The 20,793-nt window shown below is 42.1% G+C and overlaps 1 protein-coding gene across 14 annotated transcripts in view; it reads left to right on the top strand.

Annotated features, from left to right (window-relative positions):
* The window catches only part of NBEA (neurobeachin), an 834,265-nt gene that overhangs the window by 196,675 nt on the left and 616,797 nt on the right, over positions 1-20,793 (top strand). For all 14 annotated transcript variants that reach the window (XM_034758618.1, XM_034758629.1, XM_034758620.1 and 11 more), the window contains exon 8: positions 9,879-10,025. In XM_034758618.1, coding sequence (XP_034614509.1) covers positions 9,879-10,025 — 147 coding nt within the window. The remainder of the gene's footprint in view (positions 1-9,878; positions 10,026-20,793) is intronic.

The raw sequence follows: 20,793 nt of genomic DNA, 5'->3' as shown, positions 1-20,793 counted from the left end.
TTACATGCCTTTAGTCATGTTGCGATGTGTGTGGCAGGTACAGGAACTCAGATCTTTGTACTCTGAAACCTGTTTCTTAATAACAAGATTGTCTTTCATGCCTCGTATCAGTTGGCGTGATGTTAATGAAGTGCCAATTGTGGCACCACAGTTAAACATGTTTTTTGTGTTAAAGCAGGGATTCAATCTTTTTGTTGTGTATGTAAAATGCAACATATTCTCCACAAAATTACAGCACTACTTTTTGGTTGCTAAATGAAAATTCATAAATAAATCTGTTAATTGTTTTGAGTTAAGATCAATTTTAAAACAGGTCTTTTAAATAATATAGCAATGTTTCATCCCCATCTCAATGGGAGGTGTGGTCGATTGGACTGCCTCAATGAGACAGCATGTGGAAGTGAAGTGGAGGTGAGATTGCATGCTTGGTGAAGCAGCAGCCAGGCCCCTTCTCCTCCTGATGTCCTCCACCTCCTATTGGCTGGGCTGTTTGGCTCTCATGCGCCCCTTCACCTTATCCTGATCTATTTAAACTCATCATGGGGTTTTCAAAGGCCTCTTGGTATTTTCAGCAGTCCCTTCCTCATTCCCCTTAGTTGTAGAACAAGAGCTGTGTTCTTCAGGAAGCTGCGGTCTGATTCACTGCCTGTTTGGTCCATTGGGCCAAATTGGCCCAGTTCTGCTGATATTTTTTGACTTTCTCACAAAGTCATGGGAGCACGGTTGGGTTGAAAGGAAATAGCTTTGATAGTTTACGATTAGGAAAGGTAAGACTGTTTATTTAGCTCATTGCAATTTGTGGCTGGTGTTCAGTGAGGACCAAAACTATAAGGGCCAGCTCCCAGGGGTAAATGAAAGCTGGGATTTTGTAGGTGGACTGTGTTCCTCTAGGAAAAGGGGGTACCTGAAATATTTGTGAACTGCAGTTCCTGCCTTGATACTCTCTTCCCCCTCCTCCCACGTCTCATGGAAGGTCTATTACGAGGTCTTGATTATATGATGGGATCTGTTAACCCCACTCTGAACCCAGTTAAATGCCAGGTATGTGAGAGTGGTGATGGTCATATAGTGATCTCTCCCATGTGGTGGTAAATTTGAGGCCTGCCACTTAAATCCATCCCTGTGTCTGTCATTCATTTGCCCATTTAGCCTGATTGCTTGTAGTGTAGACGTAACCTATTTGGCAATCAAAGGATGATATTCCCCTATTTGTGTATACATGCTTGTGCTTGCTTGATGACAGCTTGTATGAGTATAAATAGAAGTGTAGCCACGGTAGCACAGGTAGTGACAGTGGAGACATGGCTGAGTTGTGCGGAGTACATACCCACCTGAAACCAGTGGGTATGTGTTCAGCATGACTAACCCATGCCTCCTTTGCCACTCCTGGTGCTACCACAGCTATGCTGCTATTTATACTGACTCTAGCTCTCATCAAGCATTGCTTAATACGGAGCAATTATACTAGATTTCATTGTAAACATGTCTAAGTTTATTTAACAAAGTATAGATGTTCAACTAGTAGCAACTAGAAGTACTGGAAACAAATGGTTACATATATAGTAAAATCATAACCTGCAGTCTAGAGTATTCCTCACCCAAAATCCATGCAGGGCTTTTGAGTCAGCCTGGCTGTGATCCAACTTTCATGAGCCAACATGCTGTCAGTTTGCCTCCTAGATGAAGAATTGTCTCTCTCTCATTGCACCCCAAGTCAAACCACCTCAATCCTTTGTCTTTATTCATAATCAGGACACCCCAATTATTGGTTTCTTCCTGTAGATTTCCTCTCTTGTAGATTTCACAATCTTTTAAATTGTATCTGACTCAGTATGCAAATTAGGTATAGCTTGTAAGGCATACAATACACAAATGGCTGAACAGGGAGATAGGAATCAGTTACCTCCTGGTAACCTGCCTTAACTCCAAGACCTTAAGAACATAATTTTCAGTATGGATACATAACTCCTTAAATATTATCTGTACCTATGTTTTGCAATGATTATGACAACCAGTGAGCTACTGGTTCTCAGGAGAGATCTCAGATGCAACCCTTTGGTGACCTATTATGCAGATATCTGACAGGGGGTTTCCTGTAAAACCCTATGCACCGCTGGTGCTCTCTGCCAGTTGGCACGAAGGGGTCCCTCGGTCACATCAACCCTTTCAACCACTGCAGTCTTCTTTCTTTGAGAGACAACCTGATGTGTCCAATATGATTAAGCCATTATGGTCTTAAGCATTATGGTCTGAGGCTTTTCTACATATAAATATGTTGGAACATGGAGCAATTCACATGGCTCATATATTCTTTCTTTATCTAATCCAGGCCAGAGTTATTCAAGTCATGACAGACAATTCCTCTGCCATATTTTACATTAAAAAAAAAAAAACCAAGGAGAGGCAAGATTAACACCCTTATGTCAAAAAGTGCAAATTCTTTGAAAGTGGTGTATACAATATAAAGTGTCTCTGAAAGCAGCTCATCTGCTAGGTCTTCTAAATATTCGTACAGACCTAAACTAAGCAGAAAGTTTCCATCAGATCATGAATAGACTTTTAAGAGAACTGTGGCTTGTTTAATATTGCAGAAATGGAAATGATCTCATGTGCATTGGTTTGCCACAAACGTCAACAAAAAGTGTCAGAGGTATTGCTCAAAGGCAGGGATCAGTCCAGGCTCTATAGCTGATGCATTCACGGTCCCTAGGCTTTCATTAGGCTTACCCTCCAGTTCAGTTGATTCCAAGAACTTCTGCAGTGAAACTCAGTCAAGACTCAACTTCCATAAATCTCATTGCACCAGCATGGCCCAGGCTATATTGGTTTCCAGACCTGATCAGGTTGTTGATACATTCACTGATCACCCTTCCTCTGATTGCTGACTTCATATCACAGAAAAGGGACAAATCTTCCTCTTGGCATCCCTACATTTGACAGCCTGGATTCTAGCTGCTTGAATAAGACTAAAAACCTTTTCTTAAGCAGTTTTAATAGATGATGATAATAAAAAACTTCCCACCAGAGCTACTTATAGATCTAAATGGAAAAGATTAGATGGTTGGTCCTGGGACCATAGTATTTCCCCTTTTCAGACGATGTTACTTTCATTTTAGATTACCTTCTATCCTTAAAATTCTCTAGACTGTCAATGATTTCCATTAAAGTGCATCTAGCACCGGTATCTGCATAACATCCTAAGATTATGGTTATAATATATTTTCTCATCCTATTACTAAACGATTTCTTAAGCATCTGGCTAAAGTATTTCTACCTATAAAGGATCCACGTGCTCCATGGGATCTGACTATTGTATTGGCTAGGTTAATGAAAACCTCATTTGGGCTTTTAACTACCTGTCTGTTAAGTCTTCAGTCTGTGAAAACAGTATTTTTAGTAGTGATTACTTCTGTATGTAGCATGGGTAAATTTAATACTTTGATGTCAGGTTCTCCCTATATAATTTTTCATATGGATAAGGTTTCATTAAGGCCTTATCTGAGTCTCCTACCTAAGACCAGTGTAATGTTAACCAGTCAATTACTTAACAATATTTTGTCCAAAACCTCATGCCAGTAGAATGAAAAGGACTCTGCATTCTTTAGATATATCTAGAGTTTTAGCCTTTTATCTAAATTGAACTAAATCTTTTAGGCATTCTTCCAAATGTACTGTGTCATATGCCAAGAGCATTAAAGGTAAACAGATTTATTCTCAGAAGCTTTCAAATTGAATTTCAAGACATTAAATCGTGCTATATGCTATATGCTAATCCCCCATTAGTAATTAGAACCCATTGTACAAGGGCCCAAGATGCTTCTGTAACTTCCTTTAGTAATGCCTCCATTCTAGAAATTTGTAAGGCAGCCACATGAGCTTCTGTTCATACTTTCAGAAAACCTTATGTAATTGGACAGGCAACTTGAAAAGATACAGCCTTTGGTAGAATAATACTTAGATCTGTCTTTATGTAAGACTTCAATACCCATCTCCATCTTTAAACTGCTTTTCAATCTCTAAGAGTGGAAGTCATAGATAATCACTCAATGAAGAAAAAGAGGTTACTTACCTTATAGTAATTGATGTTCTTCGAGATGTGTTGCCTGTGTGTTTCTCTACACCAACTTTAGTTCACAGCAAGCTGGGGTGTGAATCTGTGCAGCAGTAGTCTGCTGTGGACTTAAGTCTGGTCTACACTACAGAGTTAGGTGGACATAAGGCAGCTTACATTGACCTAACTCTGTAAGCATCTACACTAAAATATCCCTCCCACTGATGTAAGTTGCCCACTATTCTGACATCCAGCCCCATGAGAGGTGTAGTGCTTAAGCTGAGGTAATTAGGTCGATGCATTGTCTAAGTAGACACTGCATTGCTTACATTGCCTGTTGCTGCATGGGTCTGAGGGCTGTCGGTGCAAGCGCTCTTGGTGAGGACATGTACCACCGACCAAGCATAGTGTGGACTGCAGTGGTTATAGTTGACCTGACTTAAGGAGAAGTCCCAGAAGACTGGAGAAGGGCTAACATAGTGCCCATCTTTAAAATGGGGAAAAGGAGGCGCCAGGACAATATAGACCTGACAGCCTGACTTCGATACCTGGGAAGCTACTAGAGCAATGTATAAAACATTTATTTTGCAAATACCTGGAGAATGAAGGATAATCTCTAGCAGCCAGCATGGATTTACCATGAACAAATCGTGCCAGACCAGCTTGATTTCCTTCTTTGACAGAGTAACTGGTTTGGTGGATAGGAGGAATGCAGTGGACATAATATACTGGACTTCATCAAGGCTTTCGACAGTCTCTCATGACATTCTAATAAGTAAGCTGGAGAAATGCAGGTTTCGCAAACTACCATTAAATGGATACATAATTGGTTAAACAACCACAAACAGAGTAACTATTAATGGAAGGAGGCCTCAAATGGGGATCAGTTCTGGATCCGGTGTTGTTTAACATTTTTATTAATGACCTAGATGTAAGAATAGAGAACATACTGTTCAAATTTGCAGATAACACAAAGCTGCAGGGGAGGGTTGCCAACACTTTGGAGGATGGAGCTAAAATTCAGAGGGATGCTGATAAATTGGAGAACTGGGCTATAGCCACAAAATGAAATTCAACAAAGACAAATGTAAGGTGGTACACTTAGAGAAGGAAAAACAAATGCACAAATATAGAATGGAGTATAACTGGTTTGGCAACTGCACTGCTGAGGGAAACATGACTAAAATGTAACCTTAGTTATGAGAAGGAGTAAATAACTGCAACTCTTGGAGTTGTGGCGGATTACAACTTCAACATGAGTCAGCAATGTGATGCTGTTGCAAAAAAAAAGCAAAGGCAATTTTAGGTTGCATTAACGAGAGGCATAGCATGCAAGTCACGGGAGGTGATAATACTGCTGTACTTGGCACTAGCCTTAGCCAGAGTACTGTGTCCAATTATGGTCACTAATGTATAGAAAGGATGTGAAGAAACTGGAAACGATCCAGAGGGGAGCAACAAAGATGATCAAAGGGATGGAATGCAAGCTATACGAGCAAAGGCTGAAGGAATTGGGTATGTTTAGTTTGGAAAAGAGGAGATTGAGGGGGCATAACAGCGGCTTTCAAATACTTGAAAGGCTGTCATAAAAACGAGAAAAGTTGCGCTCTCTTGCTGCAGAGAGCAAGGCAAGAAGCAATGGGTTTAAACTACAGCATAGCAGATTTAGATTAATTCTCAGGAAAAACTTTCTAACTGTAAGAACAGTAGGACAATGGAATACACTGCCTCCAGAGGTTGTGGAAACGCCTTTGCTGGAGGCTTTCAAAAGGAGACTGTCGTGGATGGTTTAGACACAACAAATCCTGTGTCTTGGTAGGGATTAGACTAGATGACTCTTGTGGTCTCTTCTAATCTATAGAATATATAGCAAGTTTATACCTTGACATATGTTATCATATTTTATATGAATTTTAAACAGGTTTATTTTTTAAAAATAAACTTATTTGATTTAAATAAAAATAGTGTAAATAAAATAATTTTAAATTGAAAAAAGAATTATTTTAGCCACCGTTATTAAATGATACTGTTAATATTGTTGTATCACCTAGAGGACATAGTCAGGTTGTGGCTCCATCATCTTAGATGCTGTACAATGTATACAGGGCTTCTGATTTTTTATTTTAATCAATTAACTCTGATAAAACACTAGTGATTTTTTTTTAGAAGAAATTGGTGTTTATGCAGTAAACACCAGAAAAACACTGGAAATGGTTACTTGTAATAGCCATTGATGGATCTGTCCTCCATAAAATTATCTAGTTCGTTTTTGAACCCTGTTATAGTCTTAGACTTCACAACATCCTATGGCAAGGAGTTCCACAGGTTGACTGCATTATGTGAAGAAATGCCTTCTTTTCTTTCTTTTAAATCTGTTGCCTATTAATTTCATTTGGTGACCCCTAGTACTTGTGTTATGAGTAAGGCTGCACGTTTGTCACGGATTCCATGACTTTCTTGGACCTCCGTGACTTCTGCAGCAGCCAGTATGGCTGGCCCGGGTGCCACCTGAGCAGCTTGGGTAGGCTCTGGGTCGGCTGAAAGCTGCTGCTGGAGCAATCTCAGGCCACTGCACCCCTTTCCCCCAGTAGCAGCAGGAGTTTGGGTGTGGGAGGGGGCTCACGGCTGGGGGTTAGGGCACGGGAGGGGGTGAGGGCTCTGGGCGGTGCTTACCTTGGGAGGCTCTCCGGAAGGGTCAACATTTCCCTCCCTCAGCTCCTTGCTCCATGTGCTGCCTCTGCCTGCAGATACCACCCCGCAACTCCCATTGGCCGCGGTTCCCAGCTGGTGCTCGGGGTGGAGGCAGTGCGCAGAGCTGTCTGGCTGTGCCACCGCCTAGGAGCTGAGAGAGGGGGAGGTCGACACTTCCGGGGAGGCGCGGAGCTAGGTAGGAAGCCTGTCAGCCCTGCCAGCCCCCCCCCCCCCCCCCCCCGGGGGGTTCCCGGGCCCCCCCCCCCCAGCGCCTGCAGTGCACCTGAGCCAACCACCTGCCACCCTCTGCACCCCCAGGCTGCCCCCCGTGACACCCCTGGGCTGCCCTTCCACCCCCAAGATTTAGTTAGGGGTATATAGTACAAGTCATGGACAGGTCACGTGCCATGAATTATTGTTTACTGCCCATGATCTGTCCATGACTTTAATTAAAAATACCCATGACTAAAATGAAGAACAGGAGTACTTGTGGCACCTTAGAGACTAACAAATTTATTAGAGCATAAGCTTTCGTGGACTACAGCCCACTTCTTCGGATGCATAATACTCTGAAACATGACTAAAATGTAGCCTTAGTTATGAGAAGGAGTAAATAACACTTCCTTATTTACTTTCTCCACACCAGTCATGGTTTTATAGACCTCTATCATATCCCCCCTTAGTCATCTCTTTTCCAAGCTGAGAAGTCCCAGTCTTCTTAATCTCTCCTCATACCCCAATCATTTTTTTGCCCTTTTCTGAAGCTTTTTTCAATTCCAATATATCTTTTTTGAGATGGGGTGACCACATCTGCACGCAGTATTCAAGGTGTGGGCGTACCATGGATTTATATACAGCCAATGTGATATTTTCTGTCTTGTTATCTATCACTTTCAAAATGATTCCCAACATTCCGTTCACTTTATTGACTGCTGCTGCACATTGAGTGGACGTTTTCAGAGATCCATAATGACTCCAAGATCTCTTTCTTGAGTGGTAACAGCTAAGTGAGACCCCATCACTTTATATGTATGGTTGGAATGATGTTTTCCAATATGCATTACTTTGCACTTATCAACATTGCATTTCATCTTCCATTTTGTTGTCCAGTCCCTCAGACTTGAGAGATCCTTTTGTAGCTCTTTGCAGTCTGCCTGGGACTTAACTATCTTGAGTAGTTTTGTATCATCTGAAAATTTTGCTGCCTCACTGTTTATCCCTTTTTCCAGATCTTTTATGAATATTTTGCATAGTACTGGTCCCTGTTCAGACCCCTGGGAAACACCACTATTTATCTCTCTCCACTCTGAGAACTGACCATTTATTTACCCTTTGTTTCCTATCTTTTAACCAGTTACTAATCCATGAGGACCTTCCCTCTTAACCCATGACAGCTTACTTTGCTGAAGAGCCTTCGCTGAGGGACCTTGTCAAAGGCTTTCTGAAAATCTAAGTACACTATGTCCACTAGATCACCCTTGTCCGCACACTTGTTGACACACTCAGCGAATTCTAGTAGATTGGTGATGCATGATTTCCCTTTACAAAAACCATGTTCACTCTTCCTCAACAAATCATGTTCATCTATGTGTCTGACAATTCTGTTCTTTTCTATAGTTTCAACAGTTTGCCTGGTACTGAAGTTAGGCTTACTGGCTGTAATTGCCAGGATCACCTCTGGAGCCTTTTTAAAAAGTTGGTGTCACATTAGCTATTTTACAATCACCTGATACAGAAGCTGATTTTAATTATAGGTTACATACCACAGTTAGCAGTTGTGCAAGTTTCCATTCAGTATGATAAACAATTATTTTCCTTCTTAACTCAGAAAGAAGAATATGCAAGGAAGAAGTTGTTTGTTTAATTCATTGAACAACAGTGTGTAGTTATGACTGAATACCTATTTGCAATTCTAGAATAAAAGGAGACAAATTTGAATATTTCATGCATTCTGGGTCCAAATGTAGGAGAATGCTTGATACTTGCTGAATTGGCATTTGTTTTTACTACTGGAAGAAGAATGTGAATGAAAACCAACCATGACAATCAGTCATAATATAAATATGCTTGTAATAACTAATGTAATCCCAGCCCTGAGGCGTGTCTTAAGCCATCTCCTTGCTGCTTGGAGTGATTTCTCCCTTTTCACTTTAGGAGTCTGGGTCCTGAGTTCTCTATCTTGGAACCTGGTGCCTCCAACCAAGAGTGCCCCTTATGTGCCTGGAACACAAGCAGGCTTTCCCTTGGGAAAATGTTTACTAACGATAATATATTAGGATTGTAGTCCAATATGCAAAAAATAAAATAATTATCACTATTTCCAAAGTAACTGTACAACAGCAGAGGGAACTTTATTAGGTACAGGGAACAAAGGATAAGGAAAGAGAAGAAGTAACTAGAATAATAAAATAACAATATCTTACACCCTTCTCCTCCCAGCATTTACAATGGGCCCAAACCTCGCTGCTCCCTCCCAAAGCCCACCTGGGCAGATAGTGAGTTGAGAATCTGTTCTTTACTGGGTGATGCAGCACTGTAATTGTTGGCTGTCTTAAAAGCACAAATAAAATAAATAGACATAGGATTCCTTATGAGGTCTTCGCCCAAAAAGGGTAGTTTCTTCCTGAAGCTCACTGGTCTGGAGTCCAATAGAAAATTAGGTTGGCTCTTGGTAGCCTGACCTCCTCAGCCTCCTGCGTAGTTGGTCTCATGGGCTGACATCCTTTAACAATGCAGTAACCACGAACAGAGTTCAACGTTTCTGGTCCACCCAACAACAGCCAAAACCAACAATAGCCAAAACCGAAAGTAAAACAAAACCCTTTGTCTCGGTGTTCTGGTTTATGAACGGTTCTTGTAGTAGCTTTCAACTTGTTCAATCTTCACCCTGAACTCTAGGCAATCTTAGGAACTTAGTCCTCTGCCTCTGTAGCCATTGCTCTTGAGGCTTAGCGTAATATGACAGGAACAACCAGCTCCAGAGAGGGTTACACTAATTAAAGTTTTTTTTTCTTTTCTTGATATTACTTTATTCAATAATCTAGTTTGTTTTGTTGGTAAAAAATAAACCAGAACTGTTTCTTTGAATATCTACTGTGTATTTTAAATTCATAAAAATTTCTTCTTTTTTATACAGAGCTATGATAAATGTTTTCTTGGCTCTTCAGAGACAGCCGATGCAAATAGAGTGTTTTGTGGTCAACTTGGAGCAGTATATGTGTTCACTGAAGCACTCAATCCAGCACAGATATTTGCAATACATCAGTTAGGACCTGGATATAAGGTAATAACTTAATTTATTTCACAAATATAAAAATAGTTTTCCAATTAAAAACACAATGAGGTGTGTGTGTGTGTGTGTGTGTGTGTGTGTGTGTGTGTGTGTGTATATATATATATATATATATATATATATTTATTTTTTAGCCAAAGATTTTGTTTGACTGCACCTCTTTTGGGACTGCTTGAGTAGAGGTTTGTGAAATGTTCTCAATGAAATATAAACCACATCTGTGTCTTTACCAATCAGAAATTCAACCAGCTTTTTAAAAGATTCACTGAATTTTGTTTTCCTTTGACGCATACTTGAATGTACAATGTGTGTTTGGGTCAAAAAGAAACCATGTGAAATTGCAATTATATTCTATTCCAAACAAGGGAAATCAAGCCTTTTTATTGCTTTGTACCCCAAACTCAGAGAGAGGTAACAGACCAAGACTGATCAAAATGTAACCATCTACTCTTATAAAGTGCAAATTTAGAGTTTAAAATGGTTCTGCAGTTGAAATATCAGTGGTCCTTTGGTTTTCATGGTTGTGCTGAGGCCATCACGCTAATATTTTCGACAAATTGATGGTACATACGTTACTTTGTTCTCTGATAAAAGCAATATTTATTATTTTCTGTGGAAACTGTAAATAGCATTATTTTAGCTGGTTTGTCTAACTGCAGTAGTTAAGGCATGAGGATGGGAGACAGAGCTGGATTCTATTCCAGACTCTTCTTTGGTGACATAGTGTCAATCTTTTTGAGACTCAGTTTCCCCGTTTGTAAAATGGTAAAACTTTTGGTATTGTTTTTTAAGCACTTTGAGTCCCTCAGAAGTCAGGTGCTATGTATGTGCAAAATACAGAATTTAAATTAACAGATGAAAATAAGGTAAGATACATTTAAACTCCATTAACGTTTGGTATGACATTTGGAAAATGAACCTGTAAAAACAAAGTTGTGATATACAGTGAGACTATAAATGTCTCTCATGCTATGTGTATTATATGAATAGGAGAGTATATGTGATGTACATAGATAATAGGAAATATGTCCTATGTGACTGGTAGATTTTTCTGGAATTCGAAACAATCATATTCACTAGCAGTGAAACAAAACACAGTACCTAGTAGACTGTGTACATTAGTGGAATGAAAGTTGCTTTAGTCCACTGTTTTGTGTCCAGGATCTTGTCTCATTTATTATGTTTGACTACAGAGGTGGTTGTGGTATCTATTCATTGGTCAACACTTGCAGTGATATCAGGGCCGGCTCTAGGATTTTTGCCACCCAAAGCAAAAACAATTTTGGCCGCCCACCCCCCTTATTTAATTACCCCACCCCCGGCCCCAGCCCCGCCTCAACTCCGCCCCTTCCCCAAATCCCCAGCCCTGCCTTCTCCCCCCAGGCTCTCAAGCCTAGGAGGCAGGGAGGGAGGGGGAGAAGCGGCGCCCGCGCCGTGGCCACTCGGAGTCTCCCTTCCCCCACCCCCAGGTTTGAGAGCCTGGGAGGGAGGGAGGGGGAGACTCCGAGTGGCCGCGGCGCGGGCACCGCTTCTCCCCCTCTCTCCCTGGCACCCAAGCCTGGGAGGGAGGGGGAGCAGCGGCGAGCGAAACGGCCGCTCGGGATCTCCCCCCCCCAGGTTTGAGAGCCTGGGAGGGAGGGGGAGACCCCCAGCCACCGCGGCGCGCAAATCAGCTGTTTCGCGTGCCGTGGCAGCAGCAGTGGAGGTGAGCTAGGGCGGCCGGGGCACATTTTTAGGGGCGGCATTCTGGCGCCGGCCATGCCGCCCCTAAAAATGTGCCACCCCAAGCACCAGCTTGTTTTGCTGGTGCCTAGAGCCGGCCCTGAGTGATATTGTGCAATGAGATGTGAGCTTTCCTTTATAGAAAAATTAGACATCTAATCCTAATGTTTGTAACGATAATCTTGCCAACGTTAAGGATAAATCAATTAAATAATTCCTACTGGAGTTTGCAGAAAATTTGGAATAATCATTCTGGGATCTGTGAACTCCAAAACCAAAAGCAGACAGTTTAAATACTAATTTTAATTCGTTCACTGCTGATCATTTTATTAGAATCATACAACTACCAGGTTTCTCTCACAGTTCTAGATGGTCTGGTGCACATCCCCCAGGCTGAAAGTGTTGTTTCACTTCCGAGCTGCCAAAATCTCAAAATTCCTTCTTGTCAACTTCTATTATGCATTGTATATAAAGTTGATGTTATACAGAGAACTAGAAAATGTAGTGACAGTGTATAATATCACAGTAAATGGGTACTGACTGTATGACTTATTTTCATATTTAATTAATTTAAAATCTCAATTAAAAAAAAGCTGCAGAATTTGTAGTCTGCCATATTAGAACACACAATTCTGGAAACTTCACAAAAGGTTTGTAGGTCAGTTCCGATAAGTATCCAGATGTTGCCCAGCTATATGAAAACTCTGTAGTTATTATCCTGGGCTGGAAACACTAGAAGAGATTTTTTGTAGTGGTTTTTCAAACTCTACATGTCTGTGCTTGGATAGAAAAACAATTGAGATGCACAAAACCCTCAAAGTAAAGATCATATATTTTAGACGAAGGTTGGGGGTATTTACTTATCTCTGAGCTATTTCACCATCTTGGATCTGCTGAACAACTTTAGTTATAAGCCCATTTATGGTTTGTGCCCCTAATAAGTAGTGGCGTTGTAGATCACAATCTGAGAATCTACACTAGAGATGGTCGAAAAATTTCTGATGGAACAGTTTCCCATTGGAAAATGCACTTCTTTGAGTGCTGGTTCATATGTGTATTCAACATGTGGGTATGCATGCGCTCCATATGCCTGAGGCCAGAGATTTGTATCAAATAGTGTCAGTTTCTCCAGGCCTGCACAGTTGCCCTCTTCATACTCTGAACTGAGTTCATAAATTGTGGCATTGGCCAACACATCTCTAGTTCCTTCTTAGCACCACATGTCCTGAGTTAAAAATCCTCTGTCAATTTCAAAATGTTGGCTCTTCTGATTCAGAATGGGGAAAAAAATTCAAATGTCAGAATTGCCTGTGGAACTAAAATTGTTTTATGATCAGCTCTAATCTATAGTCACACATTCTCTTGCAGTTTGATGATAATATCAAAGTTTAAAACTGGCACAATATAGTTTTGGGGTGTCACAGGAGAAGCATTTAGATGAGGAATAAGGGAAGTTAGTGAGAAGTATGAAGGAATACAGTTCTTCTTCTAGATGGCATGCTGAGAAATTACCTTTTGGAAATGATAGAAGGTTTTCATGTGTCCACTACCATACTGCCCCAAAACCAATTTCCTTTATCCCTCTTAAACAATTCAACCTCCATGGTCACTCGATTACAGACTTCAAAGTCGCAATCTCCAACAAAAAAAACTTTAAAAACAGACTCCAGCGAGAAAGTGCAGAATGGGAATTAATTTGCAAACTGGACACCATTAAATTAGGCTTGAATAAAGACTGGGAGTGGATGGGTCATTACACAAAGTAAAACCTATTTCCCCATGCTAATTTTCCCCCCTACTGTTATCACTACAAAAGTTTTTTTTTCTCCTGCTGATAATAGCCCATCCTAACTGATTACTCTCGTTATGGTTAGTATGGCAACACCCATTTTTTCATGTCCTCTGTGTGTGTATGTGTGTGTGTGTGTGTGTGTGTGTGTGTATATATATATATATATATCTTCCTACTGTATTTTCCACTGCATGCATCCAATGAAGTGGGTTTTAGCCCACAAAAGCTTATGCTCAAATAAATTTGTTAGTCTCTCAGGTGCCACAAGTGCTCCTCGTTCTTTTTGCTGATACAGACTAACACGGCTACCACTCTGAAATATTTAGGTCTGGTTCCTCACTGAAGAAATGGTCTTTCTGTGTGTTCTGAGACCCCATGTATTCATAATTTTTATTCTTGTTACTTGAACAACTGCAAGGTTTATAGAAGATAGCATACTCTCTTCTCTTAGACTTGGTTTAAAAGCATTTGAACCCTTACTTTTTTGAGCAAGGTGACATGATAGATTAGTATACTGCTGTAAATCGATAATGTACTAAAAAAGCCTAGCAGCGGGAACATCTCTTAGCAGTCACAAAAAAAGATCAAGTCAGGTAGATAGGAATAAAAATAGAAAAGATGTGTGCCTGAGGTGCTATCAAAATTATACCAGACAATTAAGAAGGATGCCAAAGTCATAAATATACGAAGATTCAGAATTAAGGCCACTTTTCAAAACAGTGATGAGGATGCTCAGATGCTCAAATAAAAGACTGCTCAATTCTGAACATTTATCTGTTAATGATTAATACCAAAATTTTTAATATATTTACAGAAAATACAGTGTTGGTATCGACATCCCTAAATAATTGGATCTCAGTAACACCATATTATTCTCAATCCTATATGTCTTATAGATCATTGGTAGGGTGACCATACGTCCCGTTTTGGGTGGGACAATCCTTTTTTAAGTGCTGTCCCGGCTGTCCTGACATTTTTTGGCAAAACTGGACATTTGTCCTGTTTGCTCTTGCCAACTGATCAACTGGACAAATGCACAGTTTTGCCAAAAAGTGGGGTGCGACCCCCAGCGGGGTACAGCATGGGAGGAAGGGCTCAGGAGAGTGGCTCAGGCTGGGCTGTCCCTGAGCGGGTGGGTGGCAGGGGGTCTCAGGCTGGCCTCACATTCCAGGGAGGAGAGTTTTCCCTTTGAGAAAATATGGTCACCCTAATCATTGGAATATATTAATCAGGGTGGATTTGATTTAAATCACTAGGCAGGAAGACTCAATTTAATCATGCATTTCTACATAAAAATGCATTCTTGTTGGTTGTTATAACCTTAATACATATTCTTCACAACTCAGAGATAGATATAGGTTTCATTTTTAGAAGGTACACACTATACATTTTTAAACAGTGATTTATTTTGAAAACTTTTCAGATTAGTTTTACAGCTATATTAGAAAATGAATGATTGTTTGGTTATTTCATTTACCGAAGTTAATTGAAGCAGATATTTATGAAGTCATTGGGAGGTGAACTATCTCCAATTCAACAGGCTAATCATCACCAGACAGACATTTAAATTGTTTTAATTAACTAACATAACGTTATATATTCTGGATTTTTTTCTTTAACAGCAAACATATAATATTTTAACAAAACAAGCATATGTCCCTTGCTTCTCATGTTTATCGCCAGACTTCTCCTTGTCCAGATCTATTCCGCCCCCAACAATCTTCTATTCATTTAACTTTTTGAAACTTTGCACTTTAGAGAGAGATAAGGGATTTACTCTGTGTACACAAATTAGCAGAGGGACAATAGAGTTGAGATCTGTTATTTCTCACCTCTATATATTTATTTATTTAAAAAACATTTTTTGCTGTTAACAAGCATGTTACCCCTAGAGAGACAAATCCACAGTTTGAGAACTGCAAAACTAAGCATCTCTGATGGTATCTTCTACATTGAGCACTGAGTCCAATTGGGTAGATAGAAAGATTAACCTAAGTAATCTATACAGAAGCCTGTGGAACCCCATAAAATTGGGTTGAAATCCATGAACTATTGGAACTCATTTACAAAACTTTTCTTAAACATTACATGAATATATTGTCTCATACTATAGAATTAGAATTTATAATCCCTATTCCATGATGAGATGTCTTTGAGCTATAATTTATCTTAATTAAAACGATTTTTAGATAGGTTTTTCCTCAAAAAACATTGTATCAAAAAAACAGATTTTTTTTATTTAAATCAGGATTTTTAATTGTTTTTTAAATCATTGATTTTATCCACCCTGATATTAATGCCTCTACATATGACTGGTACAAATAATTAGGTTTAGAAACACTTTGGCTCTAGTGATTTCTCTATTAAAACTGAAAATATGCCTAGAGTTCAGTTGTGTGAAAACCAATATGTTTATAAATAATAAAAAATATTGGTAGCTACATTAGAAGGGATAAAATATTGTAAAGGGCATAAATGCTCATTCTTCAGGTTAGAAGCCAATCACTAACTTCCTAGGTCTAGGAAGAAATTTTCCCTGGGGGGAGATTATTCCATAGTCCATTTGAGGTTTTCTTTCACCTTATTCTGAATCATCTGGAACTGGCTGTTGTCGGAGATGGGTTACTGAACTAGATGGAACATTAGTCTGATCCAGCCGCTGTGTCCTACATTTCCTTAGAAATACCATCTCCACAGAATTCTTCACTTTTAATCTTCCTTTTCCCCGTATTTCTTCTGTTTTCTGTTTACTCTGTTACACAAAGAACATTTTTATAAGAAGTACAAATCAACTACTAGCTTAAAAATTGGTTTAGCACAGCTGAGCTCTTGTTGCAATCAGCAATATTTTGAATCCACAAAAGGCTCAAGATGTGTTCATTTTGGAGTAGCAAGGTATCTATTGCAGACCCCTGTGTCTGACTGGAATCCTTAAAATGGCACCGCCTTCATCTCAAGAGTGAGGAAGATAAGATTCATAGACTGAACATGTTGCTGACAGAAGAATTGGCTTTTCACCTGGATATGCCCTACTAGGCTGAGTTTTCCATTTTTACTTTTCAGCAGAAATCCTTGGATCATAGAGGACAGTCAAAGCAGTTTGGTGTTGAGAAAGGAGGATCTTTTTAAAGGCTTGAGCCTCAGAACAGAGAGGGGGGAAAAGACAAGTAGTGTTCCAGACCTTCTGATCCTTCTGCTTTGCTGGGTCCTAGGTATCATAGAACTGGAAGGGACCTCCAGAGGTCATCTAGTCCAGTCCCCTGCACTCATGACAGGACTAAGTATTATCTAGACCATCCATGGTGCACATGGCTGCCATAGCAAGTCCTCAGTTCTAACCCTTTCTTTTAAATGGGAAGAAAAAGAAGCTATGCTTCATACAGTCAAGCTCTCAAGAAAGGAGCATTCTTATTCCGGAAATCTGTTGCTTGATCTTGCTGGTCCTCTGTTCCTCATTCTGGATTGTGATATTGCTGAATAGTCTTATATAGAGAGAAAATCTGCAGAGGCAGTTCATGATAGAGAAAGGAAGATTAAATTCCATTAAACTGAGTTCTTTGAATGTAGTGCATTTGCAGATCCGCACTGAACTTCTCTTTTCCATTCTTAAGAGTCAGAATAGGAGTTGTATAGGGGGTGAAGCATCTATAAGCCTTTGGTTCTGGAGTGTACAAGCCTCCCCTAATGGTTTTACTACTAACTGTTTTATGGCTTGCAAGGCATGGCACAAAACTCCTACACTGTGGATCAACAGAGGCAATGTATCTGGTGATGTACATTTACTGGTAAGGATCTTTCTTTTATCTTATTTAATTTAAATAATGACTTGTGCAGAAAATAGTTTAAATTACTTTGGATGACTCATTGCATTTTTAATGTTAATGATATTCCTCTTTTAGATTAATATTTTTATTTTGGTTGATTGAAAACATTATACTGACTGCATCACAGGGCAGTATTGAGAGGCTGTGGAGTACTTAGCTTGATTAAATATGACATTCTTCATTCACTGATAACAAACAGCCAACGGATTTACAGTATATGATCCTATATCTCATAATTGTTGCATGCTAAAATTAGTCTATACCTTCAATCTAAGAATTTGTGTAATGTAGTACAAAAATTTCCAATAAAAATTCACTTTTCTTGCACAATTTTGCAGGAATCATAGTAAGATATTGCACATGAGAAATAAAATTGAATAAGTTAAAACATTAACTTTACTGTCAACCACAATGTTTCATAAGTGATCAACCATGCAGCAGGTTTTGGTGAGGTGACTATCAAATCTCAAATACAGTATTAGTAATGTTGAAATAACATCCCCTATGGTTAATTTTATCATACACTTTTGATCTTAGTCTGTGCATAACACTAATCCTGGTATGTGTGAAGAACTGGAAATAGTGCAGTATGATGGTTTAATTAGTTAAAACATTTGTTTTGTTTTCATTATAGGCCGAATATCACTGTCTATTGTAGAAATATAATTCTGCAGAAATTAGAAATGTCCCAGCTCAACTAGCTAATCTAGGTGATAATAAACAGAATTAATGTGATGATTGCACTATGTAATCAGGCCTCTTTCCTTATTCCTGAAGTTGCTGATCTGCTGTAGTGGAACCTAGCAGGATATATGAAAGAAGCAAAACTAACAGGTTGCTTCTTGTAAGACCCTGTTTTCAGTTGCTTATAACTTTGCTAAACTTTAACTGTTTAGGTTGAAATTTTCCATCCCAGGTACCTGCCTGTGGCTGAATTTTGTTGGGTTATTTCAGCAAATGGTTCTGAAGAATTTGACTAGGGAAAATAAGTTCTTCTTCGAGTGCTTGCTCATATCCATTCCATTAGGTGTGTGCGCGCCGCGTGCACGATCGTCGGAAGATTTTACCCTAGCAACACCGGCGGGTCGGCTGTGGAGCCCCCTAGAGTGGCGCCTTCATGGCGCTGAATATATACCCCAGCCGACCCGGCGCCCCCTCAGTTCCTTCTTACCGCCCCTGACGGTCGTTGGAACTGTGGAGCGCGGCATAGCTGATCTCCACTCTCCCTAGCGTACTTAGTCATTCAGAGTTATAGTTATAGTTGTAGTTATAGTGTTTATAGTTCAATAGTTTAAACTTGTTATAGTTGTTATTATAGTTTAAGGGGTTAAGGGGGTCGTCTCCCCCTTTCTTCCCCGGCCGCGGGCCCGGGCTCATGCCCAACGCTCCCGGCTTCAAGCAGTGCGCCTCCTGCGCTAAGCCTATGCCAACGAGCGACCCGCACGACTCCTGTTTGAAGTGCCTGGGAGAGTCCCACCAAACAGACAAATGCAAGATCTGTAAGGCCTTCAAACCAAGAACCAAAAAGGAGCGGGACTTTCGGCTCAGGCAACTCCTAATGGAGGCGGCACTTAGCCCGGACACTCCTTCCACGGGCCAGACTCCGACGCCTAGCACTTCGGTGCGCAGTGCCCCGGCGGCACCGGCTATGACGACCACGCGAGTGGCGTCAGACAAGCCTCCCCGGCACCGGACCTCGTCGGCACCGCAAACACAGCAAGTGCCGCGGCGCCGGTCATTATCCCCAGGGCATAAAAAAGCCCATAAGACGGGGACGTCCGTGCCGAAGGCGCCGGCTCCCCCAGTGCCGGGGGTAGAGCCGCGTCCGCCGGTGGAGCAACGGAAACAGGCGCCTCCAGCACCGTCGACTCCGGCACCGAGGCCGTCGAGTCCGGTACAAATAGCGTCTCCACCGAGGCCGGCGGTGATACAGTGTCTCCCGTCGACTCCGGAGACCTTCGAGGCGGCGAGAGACTTGATAGCTCTCACGGAGCCGGCACCGCCTCAACCACCGGCACCGACTGCACCGCTGACTCGCCCGGTACAGTCAAGAGGGAAACCTGCCTTGATGCGCCCTCCATCACAAGGGCTGGAACCTCGGCGCCGATCCAGGTCCCGAAGCAGGTCCCCACGCCGCTCGCAGTCCCGGCACCGAATATCGCCTCGGCGCCGGTCGTACTCGCGGTCAAGATCTTCTTCGCGGCACCGCTCTACGTCTCGGCACCGATATGATCGTCGGCACCGGTCAACGTCGAGACGTAGTTCTCGGCACCGCCACGCTCGACGCTCGACGCCGAGGGGCCGATCCCGGCACCGGGCATACTCTAGGTCCTCGTCGAGGTCCAGATCCGACTCCCGGCACCGACGAGGTCATCGGCACCGGTCGCGGTCCCGGCACCGATCGCCGGCACCGCACAGAGATAGATCATCTCCGGACCGGCACCGTGCGGCACCGCAGACCACGGGGATCGTTTCATCTTGCGCGGCACCGCCATGGCCGTCAAGATCGGCATCTCGCTCATCGGAGGACCTGTCGAGATCGGCATACCCCCCTCAGGGACAGGCCGAGGAACGAGACTTGGGCCATTGGCAGGAGAGGGCAGAGGACCACCCTCATGGACCATCTCACTGGTCGTTTTGGACCCCGTGGGTGTACCACCAGGAGCAAGGGGCTTCACTACCATCGACCTCTCGCTCGGGTCACTCGGCCAGAAGGGCCCCAGAATCCACCATCTCTCGGCCTCCGCCTGGAGGCGTAGAGGCTTCTGTGTCCACACCACCCGACACCGTGGACCCAAGTACAGGTGACGCTCCGACCCAAGACCAGGGGGACCGGGCCCCCCCCTTGGATCCACTACCGCCGGAGGCGTCCTCCTCCTCCTCTCCGGATGAGGCAGTGGCGGGCACTTCATGCACGGGTCCCCCTCCGATAGATCTTCGGGCTCACCAGGATCTCCTCCGCAGGATGGCCCGTAACATGGACCTGCAGACGGAGGAGATAGTGGAGGTGCACGACCCGATCGTGAATATCCTTGGATCGGATGCCCCATCGAGGGTGGCGTTACCCTTGATCCGCACGATCCAAACGAACGCGAATACGATATGGCAGACTCCTGCCTCCATTCCACCCACAGCGAGAGGGGTGGAAAGGAAATACTTTGTCCCATCTAAGGACTATGGGTACTTGTACACACACCCCCAACCGTGTTCACTAGTGGTGGAATCAGTGAATGCACGAGAGCGCCACGGCCAGCAGGCTGCAGCGCCAAAATCAAAAGAGGCTAAGCGGCTTGATCTGTTCGGCCGTAAGGTTTACTCAGCCGGAGGGCTACAACTTAGAGCGGCGAATCAACAGGCGCTACTGAGCCGCTACAATTTCAACTCCTGGAACTCTATGGGGAAGTTTAAGGAGTTGATTCCC

Source organism: Trachemys scripta, chromosome 1 (genome assembly GCF_013100865.1).
Source record: "Trachemys scripta elegans isolate TJP31775 chromosome 1, CAS_Tse_1.0, whole genome shotgun sequence".
In the NCBI taxonomy this organism is placed as follows: domain Eukaryota; kingdom Metazoa; phylum Chordata; order Testudines; family Emydidae; genus Trachemys; species Trachemys scripta.
Note: the sequence above shows the minus strand (reverse complement) of the source record. Positions and strands in the feature narration are given on the sequence as shown.